General features: G+C 41.2%; 1 protein-coding gene across 3 annotated transcripts in view; it reads right to left on the bottom strand.

Annotated features, from left to right (window-relative positions):
* ITPR2 (inositol 1,4,5-trisphosphate receptor type 2) overlaps positions 1–20,940 on the bottom strand; it is a 345,272-nt gene that overhangs the window by 218,313 nt on the left and 106,019 nt on the right. For all 3 annotated transcript variants that reach the window (XM_061582221.1, XM_061582222.1, XM_061582223.1), the window contains 5 exons: positions 11,274–11,467; positions 10,406–10,538; positions 8,851–8,908; positions 3,788–3,953; positions 1,679–1,852 (listed from right to left, as the gene is read on the bottom strand). In XM_061582221.1, coding sequence (XP_061438205.1) covers positions 1,679–1,852; positions 3,788–3,953; positions 8,851–8,908; positions 10,406–10,538; positions 11,274–11,467 — 725 coding nt within the window. The remainder of the gene's footprint in view (positions 1–1,678; positions 1,853–3,787; positions 3,954–8,850; positions 8,909–10,405; positions 10,539–11,273; positions 11,468–20,940) is intronic.

Below are 20,940 nucleotides of genomic sequence, written 5' to 3'. Positions count from 1 at the left end.
CCCCAGCAGCTCCAGGTACCCCTGTGGACAGTCAACCTGACCAGCCGGTTGTTTCCCAGCCTGATGCTTCCCCTCTCCCTGCACCCGCATCACCAGCAGGCAGCTCTCCTCCCTCAGAGGGAGAAGATGGGACAGTGACTGAGGTTCCAACCTTTGACTCGTGCCAGAAGGCAAATGCGATAGGAGATTCAACAGACACAGTTGAAGCAGAGTCTTCACCTGCACACGCCCTCCCAACAGTGATAGTTGGTAAACGCAAGCAGAGTGCCTGCCCAGCCTTACTTAAGCCAAGTGGGGGGGGGGGAGTAGTTGCTGAGTCAATGTCTTAGTGCTGCAAAGCTGTGCCTAGTTAGTCCTCGAGAGATGCTGAGTTCTGAGTAAGCCGTAGGTAGATTCATGACGCACACTGAATTGAAACTGTCTCTTACTGCAATAAAAGAAAAAATCACATCTGTGTCTGAGTCTGAGTTCTTCGAGTTCAGGCAGGACACCTTGGGCCTGGTCCAGAGGCTCCCACTGGTGCAAAATGCTCCAGCTAGACAGTTGATGGCGACAGACTATCTGTAGCTCCAGTGCTGAAAAGCTTGTGCTGGCTACCCATACACTACAGGGCTAGGTTCAATGTTCTTGTATTAATTTACAAGGCCCTTAACAACTTCGGTCCAGAATACCTCAAGGACCACCTGATCCTTTTTTATATTCCTGCCCAATCACTGAGGTCTTCAAGCGAGTCACGGCTAGTGGTCCCCCACAGCTTGGATGCACAGTTTGTCTTCACCAGGAGCTGTGCATTCTGTATTGTGGGCCCAATTTTGTGGAACTCCCTTTCAGTTGAGGTCAGACAGGCCCACTCCCTGTTGAACTTGCAGCACCTGCCAGACTTTTTTTATTCCAACAGGCATTTTAATTGAAGGCTGATTTTATAGTTTTAACCAATATTTATTTCCTCTGTGTTATATTCCTTGTACACCACTTAGAGATGACTGTAGTTAAGTGGTATGTAAACTGTCTAAATAAATAAATAAAATGTACCATTTTAATTGTTGTTTAATCATGTAGAAGTTATCCTGTCCTGGGGGTTACTAACTTTTTGCCCTCCAGAAATTGCTGGACTATAGCTTCCATTTCCTCGACTATTGGCCATGCCGGTAAGGCTAATGGGAGGTATAGTCCAGCAACATCTGGAATGCCACAGGTGAATCACCCCTGCCAAAAGCCACCAATACAATCTGGTCAGGTGAACAGAAGGTCCTCCTGCACTTTTGGATACTAACATCTTGTGCTACCTGGGATTGATGCTCAGTAACACATGTACAGGGGCTTCTATTCTCATGAAGGCCAGGCAAAGCAACAAGAGTAATAGGGAGAGACTTTAATCATCACTGTCCACCCAGCAATGCCAGGAGCATCCCCCACTGAGAGTTCTAAGAGTCAGAAACCATCAATGCCATCTTCCCAGTAAGGCCTAGAAAACTAAAAGATCAAACAAAATGCTAGAGAAAACTGTAGAAAATGTTTTAGCAACATTTTAACTTTGCCCAGTTTTACTATGCAAGCCAATTCTAGAATGTTTTGTTGAAAGATGGTGTATAAATATTCTAAATAAATAAAATAAATATGCCTACGATTGCTGTTAAAAATGAAACAACACGCAGGGATCAAGACCAAAAACACCCACCTCAATGGGCTCATCGCTTCCTTTCACCTGGCTTTCACCCAGCTCTCCACTCTCATAACTGCTGTTCTTTTCAACCCAAAGTTCAGATTTTTCTACAGTAAGCCTTAACTGGTCAAGGTCAGCCTTAATTTGCTTGTAGTTGTCCACATCTTGAGTAGACACCAGCAACTGAACCTATAAATTCCAGAAATTCACAAAAGTTTGACTACATAAGAACAGGCGTCTTCTTATAGGTAAAAGCAAGAAAAATCATGGGGCTGGATCACACGCATATGCACATCACTTAATTTTGCATCCGTTGATTACACATGATAACTTGCAGCTGAATATTTGAACGGATTCCACTGAATCAGTTTTTAGAACTTTGGGGAAAGATGTGAAAGTTCCATGTCGTCTACGATGTTTGATGTACGATGGCTCACACTCACACATGCAAAATCATCACTTGACACTATAGTTGTCCAATGATCAACATGTATGAGTGAAAAAGTTGAAAAATAAAGGTACTGAACGTGGACTTTACCAAAGTGAAGCAGCGCAGTAACATATCATTTTAATTGATATTTTACAAAGAAGAAAATGTGGCATCCAAAGAAATAATGTACTCCACATTTGAACAGTTAAGAAAAATGACACATTTTGAACTTGAAACAGAATTGGAAAGTTAATAGGAAACAATTGGAAAGAGACGTTTTAGGCATCTGGTAAGAAATGAACAAAATGCAAGTCATTTGAAATGGAAAACAATGCATGGAGGGGGGAATAATTCAATGTGCTCAGAAAGATTTGGATGTGCCTCTGCAACATTAATCTTATTTTTTTTTAAAAAATGCCCCCCTCTATATTTTTAATATGAGGGAAATTGCCATTTTCTCTTTTTTCAACTAATTTTGCAGAAATACATCAAAATCTCTTTTCAAGCATTGGGAATTATTTCCCTCACAATATATTAATAACTATCTTCATAAAAAGACTTACAATTTATTCATTTTCTGACAAGATATTTAAAACATCTTTCTTCAAATGATCTTCATTATAATTTCTAATTTATCATCATCTGTGAAACTGGTTGCAAGGCTGCCTCCTTGCATAATTATTAATAAAGATGTTAAGTGAAACTGAGGTTGACAGTTATCCCTACACTATAAACACTATAAATGCTATAAAATGATAATTTTACACAAGCAAATACTCATTTTCTGCAAAGGACTGCTACTATTTAAGGAACAGGTCATCAGTAAACAAACAAACATGTCATCTACTATACCAGGGTAGCTGGTGCCTGTTTCTCCCTAACAATACAGATCAAAAGTTGTTACATTTCTTTCCTATTCCATTTTGCAGTACCAGTTCTATTTTTGATACTAAGGGGAGGAGAAAGAACCAGGGCAGTGAAGCCCTAACTTCTGACCACTGGAAGCTCATTCATCAAATTGCCTGAAATTTCATCTGGCTTTGCCTACATACTTTCAAGAATATTTTTTTGCACATATAAAGAATTATGCTTTAAAAGAAAAACAAAACAACCTGAGTGTTTTAGGAAGTTGAACATTGCAGGTCAATAATTATTTTTCTGCACTCCCATAGAATTGTAGCACACCAAGCCTTGGATAACTCTTACTCACGTATAATCATTTCCCACCTTATCCTGGAGCAAGTTCACTTTATTTCCCAGTTAGATCCTTTTTCCACCACAAAAACATACCAGCCACTCAGCTGTCATTTAACCAAGAGCTACAACTGTTTATGCACCTCGTCAGCATACCCCCATTTTAACAGGTGGCACAAGGTTATTATGCAACACTAAACAAAACCTTCCCTGCAGTTTGTTACTTGTACAAATTCAGAAGAGGGGGAAACCTTATACAGTACATTGTGTACATGTGGTACTCTTCAGTTGAAACACTGCAGTAAGTGGTCCAGGGGAGGGGTGTGTAGCAACTGACCAGTCCTCAAGAGCTGTTTCCACTGACACAGGCAAAGGCAATGAATAAACATTCTGGCTAAATTTGTATCTTTCGGAGGAGGGCTTACCCATATACATGACTGGCCACTGAAAGATATGTCAAAGAATAGTTTTAATTTCCAGGCACACACTTGTGGCTCTACCTGTTTAAATGCTTGCAAGACTTCTGCTCGTTGGCTGAAGTGTTTAAACAACAACTGCAGGGCCCCAGAAAGCAAAGGAGGGTAGTCGTGCATAATAAGGTGAATGAGGACTCGCAAAAAAGTCCTGCCTCCTTCATCATCCAGCTGCACTGCATTTTTTTCTTTTCTGCACAAACAAAACAAAACCCCAAACACTTAAAGATTCTAGTGATAATATAGCATTGAACATTAGACCTGCTCAGTCATTACCTTCCTGGCAGAAATGATAGAATCCCAGGGCCTTGATTGCTCCTTCCTCTCAATACAGGGACAAAATAATTGGTTGATTTACCTGAAGAATTTCTGTGGGATGGTGAGTGGGAGGCAAGGCCCCTAAGGATGGTTCAGCTGAGCCACGCTGGCAGCAAAGCAAACAATCATTCAACACTGGAAAACCCAGGCCAGACCAATCACAGATAACTGGATATAAGACTCCTGCAACTAGCAGCCCATTCTGCTTTATAAACTATTTATTTATTACATTTATACCCCGCCTTTCTTTTCATGATAGAAATCCAAGGCAGCTTACTATAAAAAGTCAAGCTGCCAAAAGATTTGGAGCACCATTTTGGAACTCCTCACCTAGTAATACAACTAGAAGAATTGGGAGGAACAATGCATAGATGGAAACGTCACCAATTTAACAGTTGTTAATCTGGGATCCCAGCAGAGCATTGACACTCACCGATCCTGACTCTTACCTGAGCATGTGAACCTGAACACTGTATACCATGCCAAACACATGAATATCAAAAATGAAAGTGCTATAACTATATAATAATAATGGTAATAGTAATCAAGAAGAAGAAGGCAGGAAGGGCAGAGGGAGGCAGGGGAGTTGGGAGAGGTGGGGAGAGGGAATATGGGACTGTATTGTTTTATTGTACTAATGTGAAAACCCTAATAAACTATAGATTAAAAAAAACCCTAGGGTTAAAATAATGGTAAGAAAATACTTAAGGCATATCTGTCTAATGGGGAGGTGCCAGGAACCTCAAGCCAAGGAATCTGGCAACATTGCACAGGCACTGTACTAACTTGGGGAGCCTACAGGACACGGACAGGGAACCTGTGGCCCCCCAGATGCTGTTGAATTCCAACTCCCACCAGCCCCAGCCAGAGCGGACAATGACCAGGGATGGTGAGAGCTGGAGTCCAGCACCATCTGGGACAGCCACTGCTACAGAGGCTTAGCTGGGCATATATATAACTGCTGCCTCTGGCTTGGTTCCTCAGTCCAAAAAATTTAACAAAGTAGCTACTCTAGAGACCCTGGTGCCCTGTGTTTCTTCCCCTAGACTGCTTGGAGCCTCACCATCTTGTACTATGCTCCTTAGCCCCACTGATTCTTGTTTGCTGCCCAGAATCTTATACCCTGATAGCAGAGGCTGGTGTGATTAGGCGATTGACAGCGACCTGATCTGTACTGGAACCTAGCAGCACCACTTAGCGCAGGGGTGGGCAACCTTCGGCCTAATTTTATGCAGCCCTCAGATTCATTTCAAAAGCCCTCTGCAAGTGATCAGTTCAGGGACTTGGGCGAGAGTAGTGTGTCCCTCCCCCAGCAGCCTGCAGGAGGAGGAGGAAAAGGAAGAGAAGGGAGAGAGGAAGGAGGTGGCAGAAAGAGAAGGGATGGATCAACTCTACATTGCAACTTGGTTCCAAGAACACCAGAAACAAATATCCCATTCAGCCACTTTTACTCTTTGCCCTCTCAGCTGCAAAATGGCTCAGATCCAAAGAACTGTGCAATTGGATCCATGAGCCTGGTGTACAGCCTCCCAGGCCACATAGCAAACCATTTTTGAAATGAAGGGGAATTCCCAAAGCAGGATCAGGAAGGCTCCAGTTATTCATGAGCCCGATATGGTGCTGAACTACTTTGGCCCTGGGGAGGAGGAGGAAGCGGGAGGGATAAGAACACAAAGAATGGGAGTAGGTTCATACACCACTCACAACAGAGAGAGAAAACACTTCTACAAAGAGCGCCTTCAACTGTCTGCACATCTGGTTCAGGTTCATCTGTACAGTGAAGCTATTAGTATTTCTTTACCATGAGAGTAGGAATGAAACTTATATTAAGACATGAGGCAGATAATGAGCTGGTTCACACATAAACCACAGTTTAGCACAAATGTGTGAGTGTGAGAGTTCCTGGAGAGATCGAGGCTGTTGTGCTCCTCCCCCAGTCTTCATGTAGCTGCCTGGCCATGAACTAAACTGTGGCTTGACTTAGCATGTTGTCAGAACCTGGGCTCATGGTTTATCTGCTCCAGGCAAACCATGAGCTGTAACCAAGGTTTGTTCTTGGATTTACAGCTCATGGTTTGTCTGCAACAAGACAAATCATGAGCCCAGGTTCAGACCAGCCCTGTAGCCAGCCTTCTTTGTTGGGGGAGGAGAGCCACATTTCTAGGAGGGGCAGCCACATTTTTAGTGCCAGCCAATCCCCACACACACATGTACACACTGGTGGAGAGGACATGAGGGCTGGGCCAGGGGAAGGGAAAGACAGACACCTTCCCCCTCACTTATGTAAGTCTTACATAATCTCACATAATCAAAGTTTAACTTGGATGGCTCAAAAGAGGGTTAGACAAATTCATGGAAGACAAAGCTATCAATGCTACTATCCATGATGGCTGTGCTCTGCCACCATAGTCAGAGGCAGTATTCTTCGAAAACCAGTTGCACTTCAGTCCTGCATGCGGGCTTCCCATGGGCATCTGTTTGGCCACTGTGAGAACAGGATGCTGGACTAGATGGGCTGTTGGCCTGATCCAGCAGGCTCTTATGCTTTTAATCAGTTGAAATGTCTCGCCCTTTTTGAGAGATCCCAGGAATGCCAGAGTCAAAGCTTGACTTTGCCTATAGCTACAGTCCTCTTTCAGCTGTGGTCTGTCGCTGTGTTCTGATTCTTCATGAACTGAACTACTTTGGTAATGACAGTGAGCTTCTAAATGTGGCTTTGATGCTGCATTAGGTATCTCAGTTTTAGATTCCAACTGAAAAACAAACTTGTCCATACAAGTTTAGGGAAGGGCAGAGAAAAATAAGTACTTTAGGGTGCGTTTGTTAAATCTTCCTTGAAAGTCCCTCCTTCTAGTCTTGTTCCTGATCTTTGGATTTTCCTTCCTGTTGGGCAATCAAGGGAATGCTTTTTAACTGGCTGCTTCATAAAGGACTAATTAAGCAATTGGAACATGATGTGGAAAGAAATGGATTTTATTTTTTTTACTGGTTGCTGGGTTGATTTTTCTGTCTACAAACCCTGAAAAGGCCTCATGCTGAGCTGCACATATATGGAAAATCAGAAAACCAGAAATTAGGCCTGAGTTACAGCCTAGGTCGGTCAGCTAGCCAGCTAGCTAACTGTAGTGTACACAGCAATATTTCTACTCCTGTAGGGCTGTTTTCATCAAGTAATCAAGAAAAATAAGAAACAGCCATTATGATTGTGAGTATAGTGAGTGCTTTAAAAGAGAAAAGGATAGCATTTTTTTCAGATCACTTTAAGTTTTCTCTTTATTTCACTCTTTAGCAATTCTACTCTTCATTATAATGACTGTAGAATAAACAAACTCTTACTTCTTACTGCAGGTAAACAGGCATACTTCTTTATTGCTGGCTAGATAGAGAACACAACTGAAAATGAAAAGTACAGCAAAAGAAAGTCTAGCTCTAGCCCATAATACAAAGTTCTAATATTTAACTCTTCAAGGGTTATGTTATTATAAAGGCTGTTTTTTTCAGGATTACTTCACCGATTATAGGGTGACTGTGATCATGAAAAATTCACTCACAGTTAGGGGCAATCTTGAGTGAGCAGCCTTTAGGGGTCTTCCAGATGAGACCTTTGTTGTGTACTTGCCCTGCCTTATTCACTGAATTTTTCAGAGGGTCCTATTCTTAAATGACTCCTGTTCTTAAAACAACCTATCATTCTTCAAATGGAGGTTGTCAGTGTCTGTCATGTCACAAATGGAACAAGACAATTTCCCCCAAAAAAACTGGGAGGAGGTGCCCCCGTTTGCCCCTCCCTGGCTACAGGCCTGGTTCAGACTAAGCCAAATAGCTCACTGCAGTGGAGCAGCAGGAAGATCAGGGGAGGAGCGTAGCAGCAGCCACAGTCTCCTTGCCTGGAATGTGTGTGGCTTAGCATTATGCATGAACCAGTTCAGTATAACAACAGATACCATATCTGTGTGCATGTTTAAAACAAACAATAAAGCCAGTTATAAAAAGAGAGGTACTAGTGCTACTTGAAAAACCATCTGAAAACCAGCATAAACACAGGACCATAAAATCAGTTTAAAACCACCACAAAACCGGCAAGGAGAAATAACTTGACATAAAACTTTACAGCATAAACAGAAAAAAACCACTGAGTTCTGTGTCTGAAAAACTACGGCTTGATCACTAGATAGCTCCAATAGCCAGATTACTCTGTTTTTATTTATCTCATTATTTATAGGCTGCTTTTCAGAATATTCCCTTCCAAGGCAACTCAAAATACATTAAAACACAAAATATTACAACCATAAAACCATAATGTAAAACACAACATATCTAAAATATCATACCAAATTATGTAAGTATCCAAACCAGATTCCTTTATCAGAGGTGTTGTGTTTCTGGCATATTAAAGCTCACACGGCATTGTGCAATGGGTTCATCTTGACAGCTTTTTATTTATTTAGTCAACTTATAGACATATATCATAAGTATATATCATAAAATATCTGAAAAAGGTATAATATAAATAACCAGCAAATAGAATCATTTTTAAAAATCAAATACTCAGACTATATCTACTAGAGGCTGCTGTGCTCAAGGCTGTATTAATCATAAAAAGGTTTATAAAGCATTCTGCAAATTAAAAGTTCTACCACTGAAATAGCAGTACATCAGCATGCAGGAGAAAGTACCAAGACTAAACAGGAAGTGTCCATTAGCATTATAAAACAGGAGGATGAAAAACATTTGAGTGTAAATGGAAGGAATGGAACCATTTCAGAGCTTACCTGCCTGCAAACATAGTTTCTGCTTGAGCAGCAATTTCATCTATGTCAGGAACAACTGCTACAAAAGGACATAAAGCAGATTGTGGCAGAGTCAGCACCACAAAAATGACCATACTCCCTTCCTTATTTTCTGCTAGAAACAAATGATCAGCAGCAACTAGTATTACACAGAAAAAGAGGTCAAAGAAACTATTAACACACTGTCCAAGGGTGACAACTTCCTTGCTAGCCCTTGTTGACCATTGAACCGCACTGTCACTGAGTCTGTTTTCCATCAAGTCTGAAAAACTGTAGCTAGGGGGAGTTATGTCTTTGCCCAGTCTGGGAACGGACAGCCAAGGCCGTTGCTATGGTAACCATCGCGATAGACTGGGAAAAGTTCTAGCAGCTATCTGTGTTGAGCTGAGTCTTCTGTGTAATGTCTTTGAACTGAGAACTTCTCTCCTAGAGGGGGGGATCTTAAAGCCTTAAGCCATAATGTCTTAATAAAAGACTCTTAACCTGATCTAATGCATCTGAGAAGTTTCTTGAGCAACTTAACTCCAACGTAACGTATGCTGTTTCACGCAACAACGCACACCCGTCAACAGCCCTCACTGATGCTTGGCCATGGTACACACAAATAATAACCAATCAATAATAATAGGGTAGGACAGGATAACAGAACAGGACAGGATAGCTACAATCTATTCTCTGATTGCCTGTTCAGTCAACAGTCAGCCCCATCCTGCAATCTGCACATGCGGTGACAATAGTGAGGATGTATCGGGGACTTTCTCCCCCACCCCTCATCATGCATGGAACTACTGAACTGGGAACTACAGTGTTTATTCAAGCACAGGGTCTCACTGATCCTGAGATCTGACTTTGCATTACAGTGCCAGAGAGACTTCATGCTCTAATAAATGTATTAGCGACTACATTCTCTGTACTATTGGAGAGGGTGGGTCAAAGAGCAGGCATGCAAATCCCAAGATCCTCTCACAGTTTTGCTACACATACAAGTGGGTGAGTATGTGCAAGTGAGGCAGCAGTCTGGAGAGTGGATACAAGAGAAGGCCTTTTCAGCAGTAGCTCCCCACCCCTATCTATGGAATACCCACCCCAGGGAGGCCTGCCTGGAGCTGACATTGACATCATTTTTATGTCAGGCAAAGATATTTCTCTTCTGCCAGACATTTGAATGTTAATTTGCTACAGCAGTTGAAGGTATTTCAGGGCTATTTGTTTGGGGGTTAGGTCTGTGTGTGCATGGGAGGGGGGTGTTTTAAAATTTGAACACCTTCTCCTCTATATTGTATTGATTTTTAGCTCTGTACTTTGCATTGGATTTTTAATTTTTGTACATTTTGCAGGACATAGTGGGCAGCTACCCATACATTGAATAATAATGTCTGAATAGACTAAGAATTTCCCTGACAATGTTAATTTTCTCATATTTGAGTTTCTGAACCATTTGTTTAAACTAGCAGGTGAGTGCACCCTCATTTTGTATTTCAACACTTATTAAAAGGAAACATCACTGTTTTGAATTATCCTGCTTTAGCAACAGTACCTGAAGTGAGAGTTGGTGAGTCAGGGGAAGACGCTGCCGAACTATCAACATTTTCAGTGCTCTCTCCAAATTCCTTCTTGTAAATAGACAACATGTAGGATATTCTGTAGTCAAGTCGAACACTAAGAATAAACTACAAAGCAAGAGATTGACATACCACATTTCTGAACTTTTCTGAAGCATTTGAAGACAATTTGTTTATTAGATAAACAAATATTATTGTTGCATTAAAAGGTATGTAATAAAAGGCATTGCTTCAAAAACAAATCTTTTTGAATTTTTTAAAAAATGTTAACTACTATTAGCAAAATTCTAATAGAAACTGTGTTAACATACAGTCTTCTACTGGACACAGAAGTCATAACCAGGGATGGGAGAGAAAATTGATTTTGTTTGCATTTTAATGAAAACTCCCTAATTTGCACTTCTCGAACCAGTATGTGAACCAGAACACAACTATTCTTCAAAATTCACACTTTTCCAAATTTTACAATACAGTTCTCCAGCCAATGTATACAAAAATGTGTATATTAGAGAAACTGGGGCATAAAAATGCATAATAAGTGAAAATAAAATACAAAAATACATTATATTAGAGACATTTGTATTAATATTTTCATAAGGTGTTTTTTTTTTAAATGCAAGTAGATGTTGAAATGTGGCGACTTGAATTTAAGACTGGAAAAAATGAGAAATTGAAATTGACAGGTTTGTCCATTTCCAATTCTAACTCCTGTGCAAAATTACTAGCTGGTGAAGTGACCTTGTGCTGGAACCAAACCCCCCCCCCCATTCCTTAATGTTAAAATACATAACAGACATTATTTGTGCTTTGCTTGATTTTATATTTTAAAGGGAAGATCTTTACCTGTAAAATCTCAATGATTTTTAATTTGGTGTCCATCACAGTGACATCTTCACTCTCTACAATGTTGGCTTGTTTGCCTGGGTGAACACTTGGGGGTACATCAGGTACAGAGAGAGGAAAGATAGAACCTCTGCTGAGAACCATTTGAGTCATCATCTCTCCCACACCATGAATAGTTCTCATAACATTGTTTCCTACATTTATGAAATAAAAATAGAAACTTGTCACTTTGGGAGGTAATAGCCTCTTTAGGAGACATATGACTGGTAAAGCAAGAGAGTAAACTTAAATATATAGCATTAATAAAAAGGTGCAATAGTCCAAAGCCCATCTATGTGATCAAATTTTCTTGCCTCATCTACCAGCTGAGTTAACTCAATATCTCTTTAGCTCTCTAACCAAAATGTTCCAGCCCATAATTCTTCCAGAATAGGATGTGTTTACAAATCAATTCAAGAGATAAGGGGCAAAATTTTGCTGTTGCTGCTAAACTTGGCACAAGAATTGACCCTTAATCTGAGGGAAGAGGACCTCAAAAGCAGTTTCTACACTCAATTTCTACACTTTGAAGGATTTTAGTAAGGATGATAAACTAATTACAATCCTGTATGTTAATACAATATTAAGTCCCAATGAATTCAATGGAGCTTACTTCTAGGAAATGGTAGAGGATTTCAGCCTAAATGATACTCTCCTGATGAGTACAAACTTTGAGCCAATTTTTTTTAGATGGGTTTAAGTTGCTGTTCAGAGACAGGGAATTCAACACATCTCCAGGCTGAACATCTACATTATAGGAAGTATCAACATCCACCATAGTTAACAAAGTCTTTGGTGTCAAGTGGAAAGCCCTCCTCATACCACACCTAGTGATGTTGTGTAGTAATGTAAGTAAATATACAAGGCAGAAATTAATGTTTCTCACATAAAACTTACAGAAAGTCCTAAAAGAAGCACTATACACACAGTTAGATTTGAGTGTTTCTGACCTGCCAGCTCACCCATCTGACCTGCCAGCTCACCCACAGTAATTAAAATCGTATTGCCATGGCAACTGGAAAGACAACAAAACCAATGTGCCCCTTGAAGTCAAATTTGTGACCCTCACATCAAAATAGAGAAAATAAACATGAAACAACAAAGCTGTTCTATAGAAAAGAAAATGCATGGCACTAAAGTAAAAGGTAGTTGGGCTAAAGAACACTTAAACACTTCTTGAAGCCACTGTGCATCCTCCACTTTCACATTGCAAGGTGTGATGTCAATTACCGTCATGCCTTTCTTGATCAAGTGTGGTACAAACAGCAGCAGTATTTTTCCTTTTTCTCTCCTTTACCACTCTACTATTAATAAATTATTTATTATTTTTTATGGAATTTATATCCCGCCCTTCCTCCCAAGGAAGCCCAGGGGGACATTTGGCATATCACATTTGGCACAGGAAAACAAGTACACTGACTTCATTCTAAGTGGAGAAGAGCATAGTATGCCAGCAAGCAGGAAAACAATGAGCCAATCCTTTGGGCAAATAATGTATTACACCACAGCTGCAAAACATGCGTTTCCCCTGCTAGCCCCAAATAACAAATTTTGGAGTTGTAATGTCACCCGATATCTTGTTCCAAAATTATTAAAAACTTTCTGAATGTCAACATTACGTTCTGATCCTAACTAAAATAGACTGTATTTTGCCAGCTAAGAGCAAATCTACACATGGGGGAGGTGGGGACACACAACATTGTACTGTCTTCCATGGGAAGCTATCGTAGCAAGGAGAAAGATTCTAGCCTAGATTTTTTTCTGATAAACTACTTCTGCTTTGTGAAGTGAACGGATGATACTGCTTTATATTAAGTCAGCCCACCAACTCCAGTACTGTTACTATAGATAGTAGTGGCTGTACAAGGCCTCAGGCAAGAGGTCTGTCCCACAGTGCTCTGTGCTACCCAAGATTATTTTAACTGCAGTTGCCAGGGACGTACTCTCAGACTCTCTGCATGGAAAGCATGTGTTGTACCCATGAGTTATGACCCTCCCAAGGAGGGCTGCACCAATGAAGCATGCAGTGCATCAGTGGTAAGCTACGAGTAGCCATGCCCCTTCTATGATGAGCTTCCGCAGGCCTTGAAGACCTGGCTCTTCAGGCAGGCTTTTCGGGTGGGTTAGGTTTTTACTGTTATGGTTTTAAATTTTAACGTTTTAATGTATTGGGTTTTTTTATCTTGTACGTCGCCCAGAGTGGCTGGACAACCAGCCAGATGGGCGACTAATAAATTTAACAAATAAATAATAAATAAATAAACTCCCAATTGTTTCAGTGGGGCTTACTGAAGAAAATTCCCAGTTAATTGTGCCAAATATTTATAGTAAGTCCTGAAATCTTAAAAGGCCAGCGCTGAGATCCCTGTGGACCACTTTGCCAAGCCAAATATTAGTCTTCCACAGAAAGAAATGAAGACACACATGTGCACTCAGAGGTCTGCCACCTCTTTTCTGACAGGACTCTTGTGGCTTCAATAACTGCTTAACACAGAGAAGCTTCACCCGTTGACGTTCTGCCTATCACACAGCTGCTGCTAAAGATATGGGAACTTTACCACAAAAAGGTGGCAACCTCACTAATCCTTCCTGTAAGAATATTGGGGGGGGGGGACTTGAAAAAGAGACAGTGATGTGAATTGTTAGGGGAAACCAAATTAAAGAGGGTTAAAGGTCTTCTATTTAATACTGTAATTTTACATTGCATTGAATTAACGCAGCTGAGAAGATTTTTTAGCAAGGGAACAAAACTACTTAATTAATTTTGCTATTTGTAGTTGAAATGGGTTATGACTCTCCTTACCAAGAGATAGTTTATGTCAGTCAAAAACACCAGTGAGAGCCAAAGTAATAAGCGTATCAATCTTAGATAAGACTTCAACTAATTATAAGAGTGAGGCAAATATATTTCAAATTAACAGAGAGCAGATGTTGAAAAAAGCTACTGGAGTGAAACAGAAAAAGCAGTTATAACTACTACAGGATTTTTCCTTTCCAAAAGAAACACAAAATAATTCACAAAGCAGTAAGAACCACCGGAATGCAGCCAAACTGCTGGGCACAATGAGAGCTATTTAGCATATACGGAACAAATTTGGAATGACCATGGCCCAATCCAGCTATAGCTGGGAACATGAATTCAGCTCTAGCTGAGCAGCAGCTATTGACTCTGGAAGGGGTCAAGCATCCCCCATCCATATGAAAAGGTGAATCCAGACAGATCAATGGAGCTAAGATGAGCAACATGATCTAGGGAATGTGCAACCAGATTCATAAGTAAGGGTACCTGCCGGATCTCTACTAAAAGAGTGTTCCAAAGCATGGGACCAGCAACATTAAATGCCTGACTTCTAGTTGAAGCCAGCTAGGCCTGTATAACATGTAGGACAACAAATAGCACTTCTCCAAATGATCTCAGTGATCAAGTTGAGATGTAAGAGCTCGGGTGGCCCTTAAGGTATCCTGTACCCAGCTTGTTCAGTGCTTTGTATATCAGCACAAGAACCTTGAACCTGGCCCAGTAGCATATAAGTAGCCAATGCAAATGTTTTAGCAGAGGTATCACATGCTGTCAACTATCTGCCTCCATCAGCAGTCTAGCCACTGCATTCTGCACCAGTTGGAGCTTCTGGACCAGGCCCAAAGGCAGCCCCACATAGAGCTCGTTGAAGTAACGCAGTCTCGAGCATACCAATGCATGAGCTACAGTGGCTAAGTGATACCGATCCAGATATGGCTATAGTTGGCATACCAGAGGAAACTGGCAAAAGGCACTCCTAGCCACAGGGGTCATTTGGGCCCCAATCACAAAGCTGTATCAAGGAGTATGTATGTATGTATGTATGTATGTATGTATTTATATCCTGCCCTTCCTCCCAGTAGGAGCCCAGGGTGCCAAACTATGTACTTGCTCCTTTAGAGGGAATGCAACCCCAAACTATGTACCTGCTCTTTAGAGGGAGTGCAACCCCATCCAGAAAAGGTAACTGGCCTACCTTCCAGACACAGGAATACCTATCCACAGAGTCTCCATCTTCCCAGGATTCAAGCTCATCCAGTCCACCACTCCATTAAGGCACTGGTCAAGGACTTGCACAGCCTCTCCTGATCCAGATGTTATGGAGAAACAGAGCTGCATGTCATCAGCTTAATGATGGCACTACGCCTAAATCTCCTAATGACGACTCCCAATGCCTTCATAAAGATGTTAAATAGCACTGGGGACAAAATGGTACTTTGTGGAACCACATAGCACAGATGCCCAGGGGTTAAAGAGCACTCCCCCAATGTTACTCTATGGAATCAACTACACAGGTAGGAACAGAACTGTAGTACAGTGCCTCTCATAACCACCCTACTCAGTCAGTCCAGGAGGATACCATGGTCAGTGGTATCAAAAGCTGCTGAAAAATCAAGTAAGAGTTGCAGGGTCACACTCCCCTTGTCCCTCTCCCAATAAAGGTCATCCAATAGGGTGATTAAGGCCAGTTTAGTCTCAAAACCAGGCCTTAACCCAGATTGGATCCAGATAATCAGTGTCATCCAGGAACACTTGAAGTTGCTAATCCACCACTATCTCCACCACTCTCCCCTCCCCCTGCTGCAATGCATGTGAGGAACATATGCAGATGTTGCACATTGCTGCAATCCAGGGAGATTCAAGGGGAGATTCACCAAGAATGCTAATAAACAACAAGCAAATATTAGGAAACTCCCACACAAGAAACATTAATGTGTAGGCCAGGAAGGATACATTTAGACATGCAACCCAATCCTATGCATGCTTGCTTGCAAGTCAATCTCGCTAAGCTTTTTCCACATGTAATACTGGACACAGGTACAAGATGTCTTTACACATTATTTTATTCATTTATTTATTAAATTTATATCCCACCCTTCCTCCCAGAAGGTTCCCAGGGCAGTATGTACAAGTGTTTGAGTAGAAGAGTATATACTTGTACAACTCTGCTACTGTATACACAGAATATACACTCATTGAAAGTGTGAACACCCCTACTGTAGTTCAGTACTCTCAGGTAAATATGCATAGCATTACAGCCACAGAAGGCCAAGGTTCAAAGTCCAGCTCAGCACACTTTCTCATACCATGTCTATTCAGTGCTTAACATACAGCTGGAGAAAACTAAATGTTAATTCCCTGTAATCATAGCTCTTTTCACCAATATACAGGACAATTGGAAGGGTGAGATCAACTATAAGTATTAAATGAGAAAGAGCAGTTGACATATTTGAGAAGACAATTGTCTGCCTTCTTTCATTATACCTTATTTTAGTGTTCTCATCTTCTATTTAATATCAGTTTCTGTCATAAAACTAGCACACAAGCTAATCTAATCTGGCACAATTCATAATGCTTGCATTTTGAAGTAGGAGACACTTGTCATGCACACGGGCCACCCATCTGGCCTGCTGTGCAGTCTCAGGACCCAACTCTCCCCCCCCCCCGGACAATTTATCCTGGCAAAGTATCTCCCCTTGTCAGGACTAAGTGAGCCATAACAACCCTGCAAGGTAGGTAGGCTGCCACCACCCCTTGAAATGGTTAACCACTCTGAGTCAGGGGAAACCCAGAGCCCAGAAATAAACCTGCCTAGGATTCCAAAAGACAAGAGCCAAAAGAGCACTCCTTGCTTTGGAGACTTGCTTTGGAGACTTAGGCAACAGCCAAATACACGGTAGTCTATGATCAGTGGCCAAGGTGCTAGATTCAGAGCCAATTTCCCCCTGCAATGAACACACACAGGTAAATAGAAGTAGCTTTATTGAATAAAATATAAGTGCACAATTAATAGAAACAAAATGGTTCCTTAAAACCCACACCCAAAAAGGGGCCAGGTAAAATACAGACAAATAGTTCTATCACAAAACAAAATAACACAACTAGCTAACCTGTTCTATGCACACTTGAGGTAGCTTGTTGTAAGTTCCAGCATCTCCCCAGAGATGCCAAGCTGGATAATAGATGGGATTGGAACCCACATGGACATCCACTTATAGGCAAGATGGATTCCAGGGGAACAAAGGCTAAAGATCCTATTCTTATACTTACCGGAAAAAAACCTTAGTAACAAACCAGACTAGTTAGCCAATCAGGGGGCTTTCTCATCAGGTAATACTTCTCCGTGTCTTTGCACCAAACTGGCATCCCCTCCCCTCTATTCCCAAGCTAGATTGACCTTGGTACCAGGCTCTCAAGAGATAAGCAGGTGTCTTCACACAGGCCTATTAATTAACTGCAGCTGAGGAATGAAACTGCAAAATCTTTGCTCTCACACAGAGGCCTCATCTCTGGACAAGATGAAATCCCACAAGTCTTTGCACAAGAGCCATGTTACCTTCAAGTTTGCTGATAAGTTCTTGACAACACTCATAGGCATTGTCAGGGTACTTTCTTGCGATCAACATAAACGCCAGGTTTTGTCAACTCAAATGTAGAGATGTTGGTGAAGTTCACTGGACTCAAGCCCAGAGACAAGCTTTGGGAGCTTGGTGATGCTTACCTCAAAGAAGAGGCAAGCGTTTAGAAACCACCAACAATTTTACAATTGTCAAGTTTCACTTCTTCTTGATTTCTCCTTACAATCCTATCACTCTTCTGCCACTCCTTATCCAGCTGCTGTATTTTTAATTTTACTACCTTATTAAGCGCACCCAAAAACATCTGTGAATATTTAACACAAGTGGGACCTGAAACAAAATACTGCAGTGTGGAGGAGTGTTCCTTTTCAATATTCCAACTAGCCACATTCTCTTATCTTCCATTCCATCTCCTATCCCCAGCCCGCTTTGCCATTCCTCTGCTTATTGGGCCATTTTTGGCTTGGGCTTTATTTGTTTATCTCCTAAAGATTTTTTGTATTTCTCCAAACCTTTGGATTCCCCTGAGCATGCTGATACCTCCCCTCTTGTTTCTCAGTGGTGTCACTTTGGCTACAATCCTGTTCATGCTCACCAGCTAATTCTCTATTAGAAGCTGTGACAGGTAAATAACAATAGCGGATGCTGTGGTGGGGAGCTGGTGCTCACCTGGCCTCTGATTGGTCATGACAATGCTCCTTATTGGGAGGTAGAGGGGTGATTGGCAGCGAAGTTGGTGCAGTACAAACACAATGGCGGGAGTGCTTGATTGGCTGAGCTGGTGCATTTGTGCTTCACTGCCACCTGGTCCCTCCACTCCACCTCCAAGTAAGCAGCAGCAATGTGACCAGCCAAACAGCAGCCAAGTACTACCACCACCATCCACTCCTGGAAAATAATTGTACAAGTATCTAGCTTTTGACAGCACTTCTGTTCTTGTTCAGTTAAAGTAAAATAACCAGCCAGCCATAAATATATCTGCCTTCTAGCTTAGCACTCATTTGCTAAGAAATTTTATCCATAATTAATATTTTCTTCAATAACGTCCCAGCAGTATAATTAAAGGCTTTTCATCTAAGGTGCTTCTTGCTAAATTTTTAATTAATACATGTGTTCTTTTCATGACTCAAAGGATCTAAACTTTAAGACTAAAATATTCCCAAACAAGAAGACATATGTAGGATTTTTTTTCTTTTTTAGTATATTTATTTTGTCAGTTTATAAGCTGCCCTTTCATAACAGGACTCACAGAGTAGCATACAATTTTGTTTATGAGAAACATATCTCAAGGTAAAGATAAAGCTATTGGGGGGGGGAAGAGCTGGATCTTGGCGTATGCAGAGTTTCTTCTGTAGTCTGTAACTGCCTTTTGCCATGCTTAAGCTTCATATGTTACACACTGTTCTCATCTTCCAATTAAATGAGGGGCTCTATAAGACTCTGTCACAGAGGATGCCATAACCTAGTTAATATTTTTGCACACATAGCTAGAATCTGGCCTTTAGTTAAAAAAGGTGATTTGAAAAAGTCCTTTGGTGTGATATGTTTTAATAATGCTGCAGCAAAGGCTCATTGAATTCACATCATGGGCTTATGCCTTGTGGTGTCAAGAAGAGAATCACCTGAGTTTTATAGCCTAGATGCCCTGGGCTAAATTAAAGCTTCCAGGGCAACTTTGTATATAAAACAGCTGTCCTCCTTTACATCTTAGTGCCCATTTATCTTTTGCATTTGGCAGAAGCAGGCAAACCTGATCAAGAAGGCTTTAAACCAAATCCTGTGGGGGATGGGGTCAACAGCCCAAGGGTAATCACTTAAGATAGGGACTTGGATGCTACAGGAGAAACTGGGGGAGATGTGGGGGTGTCTATCAAACCCCACAATAAAAAAACAGGAGATTGATTGGAGCAGGATATTCTAGGCTTTTGATGCCTATACACTAATGTTTAGAGTATAGGAAATAAGATACAATGAGGTTGAATTCTTAAGTACAGGTAGGTAAATAAGACTTGATGGGTATAACTGAGACTTGGTAGGATGATTCCCTTGATTGGAATACAGCACTAGCAGGATATAGGGAGGAGGGGTAGCATTAAGAACGTAAGAGCCCTTCTGAATCAGACCAAAGGCCCATCTAATCTAGCATCCTGTTCCCACAGTGGCCAACCAAATGGCATGGGAAGCTGCAAGCAAGGCCTGAGTGTAACAGCATTCTCCCCACTTGTGATCCCCATCAACTGGTATTCAAAGGTATACTGCCTCTGACAATGGAGACAGAACACAGCCATAGCGGCTAGTAGCCACTGATAACGTAATCCTTCATGAATCTGTCTAATCCTCTTTTAAAATCCATTCAAGTTTGTGGTTATCACTATATCCTGTGGGAGCAAATTCCACAGTTTAATAATGTGCTGTGTGAAGAAATATTTTCTTTTATATGTCAAATTATATATATATATATATATATATATATATATATATATATATATATATATATAAATGGTACACATACACAGATATTCAAAAACATGGTAGACATCTGGATAAAAAAAATGGAGAAATAAAAACAATATTTCAACCACTGTCTGCTATAGACTGCTATACAGTAGGGCCCCGCATTACGGCGTTCCGCTTTAAGGCGTTCCGCTGATGCGGCACCTTTCATTTTCAATTTTAAAGGGTTTTTCCCCCTTTTGCGACATTTTGCACCGTTTTCGCGTCATTTTCGCACGACGCGGCCCATTAAAGTCAATGGGGTTCCGCTTTACGGCGTTTTCCGCTTTACAGCGGGGGTCCGGAACGGAACCCGCCGTATAAGCGGGGCCCTGCTGTACCAAGGATGGATGGTTGATGATGCTTTCCTGAAACAAATTACAATGAAGCAATAATGAGTCATCATGGGGAACTTCACCTACTCTAGTATCTGACTCCAACAAGCATGGAATCTCCAACAAATTCCTGATATGCCTTACTGACAACTTCCTCTTCAAGAAAGCAGAAGAAGAACAAGGGGGTCTGTTATCCTTGACATGTTCTTAACCAAAAGAGAAAAAATGGTCAATGAGATTTAAAGTAGTGGAACTTTAAGGGAAAGAGTCCCTGTGATTCTGGAATTCTTGATTTTATGAAAACTTAAAGCCAAGAGTCATTAAACATGTACCTTGGATTCTGGGAAAGCTGATTCTAATAAGCTCATAGAAATGCTAGGATTCATGGCTAGATGGGAAAGGACTCCACGATGGGTGGGAGT

This window comes from Rhineura floridana, chromosome 8 (assembly GCF_030035675.1).
Source record: "Rhineura floridana isolate rRhiFlo1 chromosome 8, rRhiFlo1.hap2, whole genome shotgun sequence".
Classification (NCBI taxonomy): domain Eukaryota; kingdom Metazoa; phylum Chordata; class Lepidosauria; order Squamata; family Rhineuridae; genus Rhineura; species Rhineura floridana.
Note: the sequence above shows the minus strand (reverse complement) of the source record. Positions and strands in the feature narration are given on the sequence as shown.